General features: G+C 37.7%; 1 protein-coding gene across 2 annotated transcripts; it reads right to left on the reverse strand.

Moving 5' to 3' along the window:
• Positions 1 to 2284: 2284 nt before the first annotated feature.
• Positions 2285 to 10280, reverse strand: LOC127450883 (somatostatin receptor type 5-like). Of its 2 annotated transcripts, XM_051715327.1 has the most exons (4): positions 9896 to 10280; positions 6075 to 6160; positions 5015 to 5937; positions 2285 to 3762 (listed from the first exon to the last, which is right to left on the reverse strand). In XM_051715327.1, the coding sequence occupies exons 3-4, from the start codon at positions 5894 to 5896 to the stop codon at positions 3682 to 3684; spliced, it is 963 nt and encodes a 320-aa protein (XP_051571287.1). In that variant the 5' UTR covers positions 5897 to 5937; positions 6075 to 6160; positions 9896 to 10280; the 3' UTR covers positions 2285 to 3681. The 2 variants fall into 2 exon arrangements, with proteins under 2 accessions (XP_051571287.1, XP_051571286.1); XM_051715326.1 differs by having other exon boundaries at positions 5015 to 6160.
• Positions 10281 to 10501: the final 221 nt, after the last annotated feature.

Here is a 10501-nt window from a genome sequence, read left to right on the forward strand (position 1 = left end):
ACTTGGCTTGGACTTGCTGAAAAAGCCAGGTGATGTTTTTAACAAGACACCTGCAACCTCCTGCACCCAGAGAGAGAGGTTGTCAGTAAACAACCTGAACATAGGGGTAAAGAAGGCAAAATCGAGGGAGAGAGAAAGAGGCCATGTTGACAAAAAGATAGTGGAAAATGCAGAGAGTGGAATGACACTGTTGACCCGTACAAACTGGTTTGTCAATGCTGTGACTGTAAAAAATGCCTAACATTGACAAGTTCACCAAAGCTAGTAGTTCCATCTGGAAATATGTGACAGGACTCCAAACAAATATTAGAATGTATCTGAATTTGACCAGAGGCATTAATGGTCAGAATCTGATGGTGAAATACACCGTAAAGGGAAAGTGTACTTAAAATATTCATCGTTTAATTTAGCATACTAAAACATTTTAAGAAGTAGAGAGATAGAATATGAAAGAATACAATGTGTTCTTAAAAAGACTGTAAACTGATCACATGCAAGAATTTGCAACACTGGGCATTTAAATGTCGTTGAAATGTTGTTAATTTGTTGAACCCTCTGACAGGGTTGTTTTTGTATTTATGGTCTTGAATCACTTGAGGGTAGTGTTTCAGAAAGCACATGAAAGGAATCCTGTTTGGCTGCCTTCTAGCGGTATACAGTACATCTTTCTGCTGATTGGATGATGCAGTGACCAGAACACCTTGCAGCACACACAGTTTATTTAGTTGTTGAAGAAACTACACTCCCTTTTGAGCCTTTCTTAATCATGTTAAGCAAGGCTTTGGTTTGGAAGGCCCTACTAAAGCCCACAGTCTTAGCACTGCGTAGTGCTTTCTGTTAGTTAGGTAGTCTGTTATCCACAGGAAAATCGTTTCAGGTATGGTACAAGTGGGCCTGTTAAGAAGCCTAGTGAGCTACCTTGCTGTCTACTGTCTACATAAACAGCTGCCGTCTAAAGGCTAGGGCATTTTCGCATCATTGCCGGTAGGCAGTACCTCTGTGCACGGCTCACTTCGAGCACTGCCACTGGCGATGCGCAAAAACTTGTCTAGGAAAACAAGGCTGCACATGAACATTCCAAAGTTTACTGTGCTAGAAGCAGCGCAACGAACAGTACACAACACTGGTATTTAGGTTGAAGAACAGCTGGAGTGATTTTTAACTTGACACAGTGTCTTCAAACCGCAGCACTCCTGCGTAAGTAAAAATTATTTAGCAGAGACGGGCCACTTCTATTAAAATGAATGAGAGAAATCAGAATGCCCAGCCAAGAAGCTCTAGTGTCCAACGGTCAACGGATATAGAAAGAAAGTCCCACCTTACAGGTAAAAGAGCCAATTACTTTTTAGATACAGACATCGCCTGTCAATAAACTCGAGAATGCGCATGCGCGTTAGCTATACAAGCCGGGAAAAGTTTTTTTTTTTTAGCATAATATGAGGCAAAGAAGCACAGTTTATGATTCCAGTATTGTCAAATTTTATTGATGATCTGAAATATGTTCTTTGATTGTAATCTTGACCAACTTTTTTTGAGATTTTGGTCTTTCCCCATTCAAGTAGATAGGAGCTGCACTAGCATGACTTGAAATAGCCTTCCAAGAGCATTCCAAAGATGGTTGACAGTGGACTGACTTGCTAGAAAGACTTTGGCATTAGGCTGTTGAGGTGTTGTAGTACGAAATGCAGACCCTTGTTGACTGTGTCGTCCATGTAACTTTGTTTGTATGATACATGCCTTGTTTTAAGTATTCTAATCTCTGTGTGCTTCTGTTTTTAGTTTTACCTGCCTAGGGGCTATAGTTGAATATTAGCCAAACTGGCTAAACTGCCACATTTACAGTAATGTCTGTTAATGTGTACTGTCCCTGTAAATCTAAAGCGAATGAAGTTGGGTAAAGTCTGCTGACTAGTGGGCCCTATAGAAGCAAATCACAAACATGGGTAGTAAAATAAAACTTGATAGGTAAAGTTTATCAAGACTTGACAAAATGCCATGTCTGAAAGTTTAAAACAATAAACTTTTAATTAATTTTAAAAGGTTTTAAAAATAAGTTTGCAGGTTACAGATGGGTAGATTAAAGATTAAAGGCCTTGTTCACCTTTACAATTTATTTATTTTATTTATGTATTTTTTGACAGTTGGGGTTTTAATAGTCTTGGCCTGTTTGAACATTCCGTCAATGTAAGTCTCTGGAATTTTTTTTTTTTTTTTTTTTTTTTTTTTTTGATCGCTCGATGTGTGAGATCTCCAAGTCCGATCAGTTAGAAAAGTCATAGCAACACAAGTCAGATTTTATTTTAGTCTTGGTTTAGGGATATTGAAGAAAAAAAAATATAACATGTCTGTAGAATAACAATATGTTGGCTTTGTCAAGCCAAAATACTAAAACAGTTGGGGTGCTATAGCAGCTGTTCAAAACTCACATATTTACGAGTGAATTGCATAATGCATCACAGGATGTAAAAAACATAGAAATGACCAGCTGTCAATAAAGAATAATTATATAGCTCAAAAAAAAAAAAAAAAAAAAAAAAAAGAGACATAACTAGAATGGAAGAACACTTATTTATACTCCTTGTAAGGTAAGCAGCTGTTTATGTACCATTAAAACTGTGAGCATTGTGATTGGCAGGATTACAAAAATAGGCCTCTCCCACCCTTTGCTTGGACTTCTCTTTAAAGCACTTCACAACATTGTGTACCATATACAAGTGTGCAGAGTTACAAAATACAGCACATCATAATGAAATAACATCATAGGGCTACAATCAGTATTGTTGTTATTACAAATATTTTAAGAGATACCCATGATTGGATTTGGAACCGACTGTTATATTATAGCTCAGGTTTGTTATAGGAATGAAACTAACAATATCAAAAGCAAGTTGGCAAAATGCAGGTATACAATTGTCCACCGTAACTCAATAAATACATGTGCTACCTGTGCAGTTCCTGCCGGCTCCTGAGAATGTTTTAGGTGTGAAGTCACTTCTGACCCAAACCAGCAAAGTTCTGGGAGCTTCCTTCCACATAACCAACATACTTTTAAATAAATTTATGTGTACAGACATTCTGCCTTTAAAAAATACGTTATTTGGCATTTCTTCCAATGCCAAATAACACAAGTCTGCGCATTGTCTCTGTGCATATCCCTCTGATTCGGGGGGAAGTTCAGAAATCCATCAAGACACTCAAGTGTTTTTGAGAGTCAGAAATCTTTCAGAACCACACCCAATTGTCAATAATCCATCAAAATGTATTATGTAACAGCAAAAGGCACTTCCTCTTTTTACAGTCTCAATGGGTCCAAAGGTTGTGAATGAACTTCAGCAGTTTCCTGGTTTCATTCAGTCATGCCGAAGAACATGATGGGCCATATACCATAATAATACATACAGTAATATTACTAACATTCTCATGGAAGATTGATCTCCATATGAAAATGTCTATTTGCACCATCTGTAAGTACAGAGAATGTTTGATCTACGTAAAGGCAGCAATACATTTGTTAAATGCCATATATGCAAAATTGTTTGCATGGAGGAATGTCCAATTGGACAGCTTACCACAGCAATGATGTAGGCTCAAACAAAAAATAAAATGAACAAATAAATAGAAATAAAAAACATACATCCCTCAATTTAATTCTGCAGATTGTACCGTAGATTGGGGCAGCTCTTATATGGACTGGCTGCTCACTTGTGGTCCAGGTCGGTGGATTTCCATTTTTGCACAGTGTCCGGTCTCCAAACCAATGGACTGAAAATAAAAAGGTAGGTGTAGTATTTCAGGTAGCAAAAACAGATCAAGTGTTTGGCTCCAGCTTGAGTTTTTACATGGCAACTCAATTCTATGAATTCTATTCTTTAAGTAATTTCAGATGTAATCTGAGTATTTTCTTTGTTTCAGATCTACTCCTAAAGGGGATTTACATACACTACAACCAGGTAAAACCTACTTTGTGTAAGCATACAGGAATTAAAAATGTGCTTAATGCCTTCAGTAGGGATGCAGGGTCCAAAGTGAAATTTTGAAGGTTTGTTGATAGAACCAGGTTGTTTTTTGCATTTATAGATGACTGAGGTGAGCTAACCTGGCTGATTTGGGAAGATTTAGTGATGTTCTTTTTATGTTCTTTTCTTTGCTCTGATAAGCTTGACGTTTATGACTGTAATCAATGAGCATCCTTCCCTCTTTAGTCATAATGCCATCACTAATTAAATGAAAGTCTTACGGAAACAATTTAGGTGAATAATTGCAGCAATTGAATGCTGGCTTTGGCAGTCATTACAAACACAACCTGGTCTCATAGAATGACATTGGTATACCTAAATTTTTTGCTTGTTGTATGTATTGTGGCAGTTTCCTGGTGAAACGAACACTAGAGGCGCTAAAACAATGACTTTTATTCCCATTCTTACAAATCACAAGTAAAACGGCAGATTATTCATTTGTAAACCATACTTTTTACCTGTTTCTCATATAATGCTATCTATTATGACATCTAAAGACATTTGCTATAGTGCATGACATGTAAAGCAATACATTTTAGTGTTACATAACCAACTACATTTACAAGCTTGATCAAATGTAATCATATTGTGCACTAACTCAACTGATAGAGCATTGCACTTGCAATGTAAAGGACCGGGGTATGTGTCCAGAAGAGCACGCGAGTCGACACGCAAGCCTAAAGTGACATAGAAGCACCAGAATAGTGACGTGGTTGCTTCAGGAATTGCGTTTTTCATGTCAAATAGGCTTTGCACGACACTATCAGTTAGGTTGAGGTTTAAGGTTTAGGACAGGGTGGTCGGATTTGTTGATTAAAAAATCTGTTTGGAACAAAATTTCTGTTTATTTTAGCACCACATATTGGACATTTCATCCTCAGAACTGCTGCAATACTGTATGTGTAAGTAACCACATAATATCATTTTGCAAAATTGTAGCCACATATACATCAGGCTGCACGAACAAGTTACAAAAAATTCACTATGCTTTTATTTACCTGATAGCTCTGGACATGGTCGTTGACATCAAAGCTCCTTGGAGAAGGGAAGGCGTTATTCTGTTGGGTCCTGCTGAGCCGCGGCCGACCAGGGTGACCGGCGCTGATCCCGTTGACCCGGTGGATGCAGAGCACTTTCTGGAAGCTCTGCTTAAAGTTTTCCGACAGGAAGCCGTAGAGGAGCGGATTGGCGCAGCTGTTGACGTAGGTCAAGATGACTGAGAGAAAGTACACGCCGGTAACAAGGCTGTTCTCCGGAAGGGTGTCGATCAGGTTGATGATGTTGAGGATGAAGAATGGCAGCCAGCACAGGACAAACACCACCACGATGATCACCACCATTCTTGTCACCTTCTTCTCAGACCTGCGTCGCTTGGAGAGTCCTGCCCGCGCCCCGGCGGACTTCACTTTGATCACAATGAGTAGGTAACAAAGGCAGATGACCAGCAAGGGACAGAAGAAACCTAGTATAGCAGTGTAGAGGATGAAGGCAGTGGACCACACATCACGTGGTTCAGGCCAGCTCATGTTGCAGGTGTTCAGATCTGGCTGGACGTCAGAGTAAATGATGACTGGCAGTGTCAGCACAAAGGATAGTGCCCATACCATGCTATTTATCACCTTGGCAACTCTGGGTCGCCGCAACCTCGCACTCCGGATCGGATGTACCACAGCCATATAGCGATCAATGCTCATTACTGTCAGACAGAATGTGCTCGTAAATTGACTGATGGAGTCTGCCCACATCACAATTCGACACAGGAAGTTGCCAAACGGCCAGTAGGAGAGCACATTATGGGTGGTGAGAAATGGCAGTCCCAGAATGTACAACTCATCGGCTATGGCCAAGTTTAAAATGTACATGTTTGTGACGGTCTTCATTTTGGTGTAGCGCAGAACCACGAAAATGGCCAGAGAGTTCCCTGTCAAACCGAGGACAAACACGACAAGGTATATTACAGCCATGACTTTTGTGCTGTCTCCATCAGACAAGATTTCATTAAAGCTAAGTGATGTATTGCTTGTTTCATTGGATTGGTTGTAGTAGTCTGAGGATGACCTGTTCCACATGGCCACCTGGGTTGCCATCTTTGGACACGGGCACAGCTTCGACAAGGAATGTCTGACTTCTGAGTCACAAAGAGGCTAGAAACAACAGAATAAGAATGCAAAAGGGTTTTCTCAGCAGTGCAAAATAATCACCGGCAGTTTCATTGCATTTTAAATGTGAACTGAACCTTGCATATTATGCACAAAAAAAGCAGGTATTTAAAAACATTATTGGCATGACAAACTGAACAGAACAATTCTGATAGTACTGCATGAACTAAATACATTAGGCTTGAAAGTACCCAGCCAAGGGAGAATACAGAATAGCTAATATCTCCAAAGCATAGGATGCAGACTTAAAGGGAGTTGTTTAGTTGTTTACTCACCCCTGTGTTGTTATAACCCCATATGACTTTTTCTTAACACAAAGGGAGAAATTGTGAAAAATGTTGTGCTCTGTGATGTCATACATTAAATGCAAAAGTATAATTCAGAAGTCTTCTGAGTTTTCTGTTGTTGCGAAACAAATCGCTTTCTTGCTTGAACGCCCCATCTCCCCCCATCTCGTGCACTCTCTTGAATATGCACAGGACAACAATGGTCAGCATATTTTTCACTAAATAAGATATTAGATTGCAGTTTGTTTCTCACTAAACCTTATCATATGCCTTCAGAACAAGACATGAGCCAAATGGAATAATTTATTAGACTTCTGAATTATACTTTTGCATCTTTTTTAAACTTGAAGAGGTGGTCACCATAAACTGATCACTGAGCACAACATTTTTCACAGTTTCTCCCTTTGTGTTAAGAAAAAGAAAGTCATATGTGGTTATAACAACACAGGGGTGAGTAAACAATGATAGTTCATTTTGGGGTGTACTTTCCCTTTATAGGTCCCTTTACAGTCTTAACAAGAAACGCTCCTCATTACAGCTCCTCGGGTTCAAAAAAAGAACTCAATTCTTATCAAGAACCATTTTTCCACTTAATCAGTTCTTTAATAAAGTTCTTGATGTTGCATGTTGGATTCTTTAAATAAATATTCCAGGTTAAAAAAAATAAAAATTAAGTTCAATTGACAGCATTTGTGGCATAATGTTAATTATGAAAAAAACAACAATAATAATTTTGACTTGTCCCTTGTTCATAAGTGTAATTTACAATGGAAGTGAATGGGGCCAGTCCAAAAACATTAAAATACCCACCGTTTCAAGTGTATAGTCTCAAGACATATACATGTTAACATGATTTTAACATGATTTTATCGAACTAAAATCACGTTAACATGTATAATGTTTACTTCTTGTGGCTATCCTTTTGAAACTGTATTATTGCACAAATACTGTTAACTGAGCTTAACTTTTGGAACATTTCTTTAAAGCATTTTCACCATGGCCAAAGTAGCTGGTGTAGTCAGTTTTAAGTTGCCTATATTCTAGGAGTGGATTACCTTTGAATAAGCAACCTATTAATTTCCAAATGAGCTGTAATTTAAAAGGCATTTACACTATATGGCCAAAAGATTGTGGACACCCCCTTCTAATTAATGAATTTGGTTACTCCATTAAATCCAGTAAAGAAAAATCTTAATGTTTCTTTATGTAATGGCTTGGGCTTTGTGTGCTTCCAAATATGTGGCAACTGTTTGGGGATAGCCCTTTTCTGTTCCAGCATGACAATGCCCCTGTGAACAAAGTGAGGTCCATAAAGAAATGGTTTACTGTGTCTGGCATGGAAGAAATTGACTGGCCTGCACAAAGCCCAGACCTGAACCCCCACTGATCACTTTTGGGGTGAACTGGAACAGCAACTGTAAGTCAGGCCCCATCGACCAGCATCAATGATAGCCTTGTGTCTGAATGAGAGCAAATCCCTGCAGCCATGTTACTACATACAGTATAGTGGAAGCCTTCTCAAAAGAGTGGAAGCTGTTATTACAGCAAAGGGGGAAATTGATGCCTAAGGTTTTGAAATCAAATGTTCATCAAGCACATATGGTGTCCACAAACTTTTGGCCATATAGTGTAATTTTGTACTTGATTATTTCAAAAACATTCATATTCATATTCATATTCACACTGATGCATTTAAACTGTTCACAATGGCAAAACACTGTTTTCATTGTTTAAAAAAGTTGCATTTTGCAGTACTCCATTTGAAGCCTTTATTTTAGCACCCTGTATTGTAAAATTCACATGCTGTTGGTTTCCCAATATTATTATTTTTTTGCATTATTATTATTTTGTCAAAAAAAAAACATTACTATTCATATTGCATAAAGCATATGAACAGTTCAATGTTGTAAAAGATTATTTTAGTTGTTTAAATTCTGTCACGTGAAACTCTGCATGCAAACTGCGCATGGTCTTGAATGACATTGACATAAGTGGCACTCTCACTGGATATGAGGCGTGCAAAGAAAACAGAGCGACAAAGTGTGTTGCACAAATACAAGCACAGCCTCAGAAATGCGCTGAACCATAACTAGAAACAAAGGGTAACGATGCCACTGTTATGAGTGCAAACAGTCCAGTGGACACTATTTATATGAACCGACTGCGTTTTCACTGTACCAGTGAATATTTAACTTCACTCCGGTGCCACGAGCTCTCGTTTAGGGAGTGCGTGACCGTGACAAAAGACCGTGTTGATGTTGCGACACATTCAATTCAATTTTCCATTGTTTATTTCCATTGCTCAAATGACCGTCAGCTGTAACATATAGGGTAGTAGGGACAGTTTATTTAATAACCCTTTGCTCTCCCTTTGTAGGCTATAAAGTGAGCAGAATTGACACTTTTAGACTAAAAGTACTCATTTGTTACTAAAACCAGTTATTTGCAATAAAATGTAAAAAAATACAAATAAAATACAAATAAATAAATTATAGAAAGAGCAATGTATACACTGTAAAAATGTCTGTAATTTTAATGTTAAAAGACTGTAAAAATGTTACAGTAAAATAAAACTTAAATTGGTGAGCGAGTAAAATATACGTTAACATTTTTAAATATATTTAAAAAGACAATACTGTAGTTTTAGATGTAAAAAAATATGATTTCCCCATATAATTAATGGTAAAAAGTTACATTATGTTTGACAAGAGTACATGTACTTTTTACAGTAAATTATTGTTAAAGTTATGGTAAAAAACAGTAATCGGGCATTCCCAGAATTCCCTGCGTGACCCATTACACTGCATTATATTTTATGGGAATAGTTATGTTTCTTATTTTTAATATCAGTCATGTACATTGGGGTGTTCTGTGTTATATTTGACGTAGTTTAGTTAATGTTTACTGCATTATTTTAATTTCACAATGTTACCCTGTTGGTGTTTATTGTTTGTGTGTGTCACACTGAGCACTGTCTCTATGTTTATTGGTCATTGCTCCAGGAAGAGCCTCTATTGATGAATTTCATGTCATCATGTGCTCTTCTGTAATTACTGCAGTAGTGAAATGCAGATTTATACAATTTCAGAAGGTTAATGTATTAAGTTTATCATTTAATAATATAAACAATGGTACTGCACCATAAAATATACTGTAAAAACAGCTACAGTTTTAAACTGTAAAATATACAGGTTGTTCTGTAAAGTTATTTACATTTTTACTGTATTGTTTTACTTTTTTACTATAAAACCTGACCCATTAAAAGTACTTTTGTAGGTGTAGCCCAGCTAGGTTGATTCAATCACATTAAGTAATTTAGATACCAATGAAGAACATTGTTTATTTGGACTGTGGAATATTTATTATTATTAACTTACAGCACTTTTAAGCTATTCAAATGGTTTAAGTTGATTTGCAGTTTGCACAACCCTACCTCAAGCGCAGTGCATCGTCCTTTGGCCAGGAGCGCTTCCAGTGATTGATCAAAATCTCCTCGGTTTCAGCAATGGACACCTAAATCAATATTGATTAGATCCGATGTCTCGTTGTCTGAAATCCAACTTCAAGAGCCAACACTTTACCTTCATCCCCGGTCTTAAACGAGTGCCCTAGTGAGGCGTTATCTTTGCGCACATTATCCTTTGGATAAAAAACTTGATTTTTGATTGTGTTTAAAACATCTGCAATTAGCCAACCATTTAAACTTAGATGTATGTTTTCATGCAAAGCATGCAAGAAATATGCAAATATATTTTTCGTGTTTTCCTCTCGAAAAAGGAAGAATTATCCAGCTGTGCTCTGGTGGAGAGGTGCTGCTCTCTCCATGCGCGCGCGATGTGATGGGTTTGACTGATCAGCGCGCAACAGGAGCAACGCAGATCCCTTCATACGTCACAGGCTGCACATACACGTTTATATTTTGCTACATTGATAGACCTACAATAGCCCAGGAAAGTACTTGGACGCCTAATTCACGCACAATGTATGTATGGCATTGCATTAGAAATAGGATCACACAAAGTTCCATGTATTTTAAAGA

Source organism: Myxocyprinus asiaticus, chromosome 13, assembly GCF_019703515.2.
Source record: "Myxocyprinus asiaticus isolate MX2 ecotype Aquarium Trade chromosome 13, UBuf_Myxa_2, whole genome shotgun sequence".
Classification (NCBI taxonomy): domain Eukaryota; kingdom Metazoa; phylum Chordata; class Actinopteri; order Cypriniformes; family Catostomidae; genus Myxocyprinus; species Myxocyprinus asiaticus.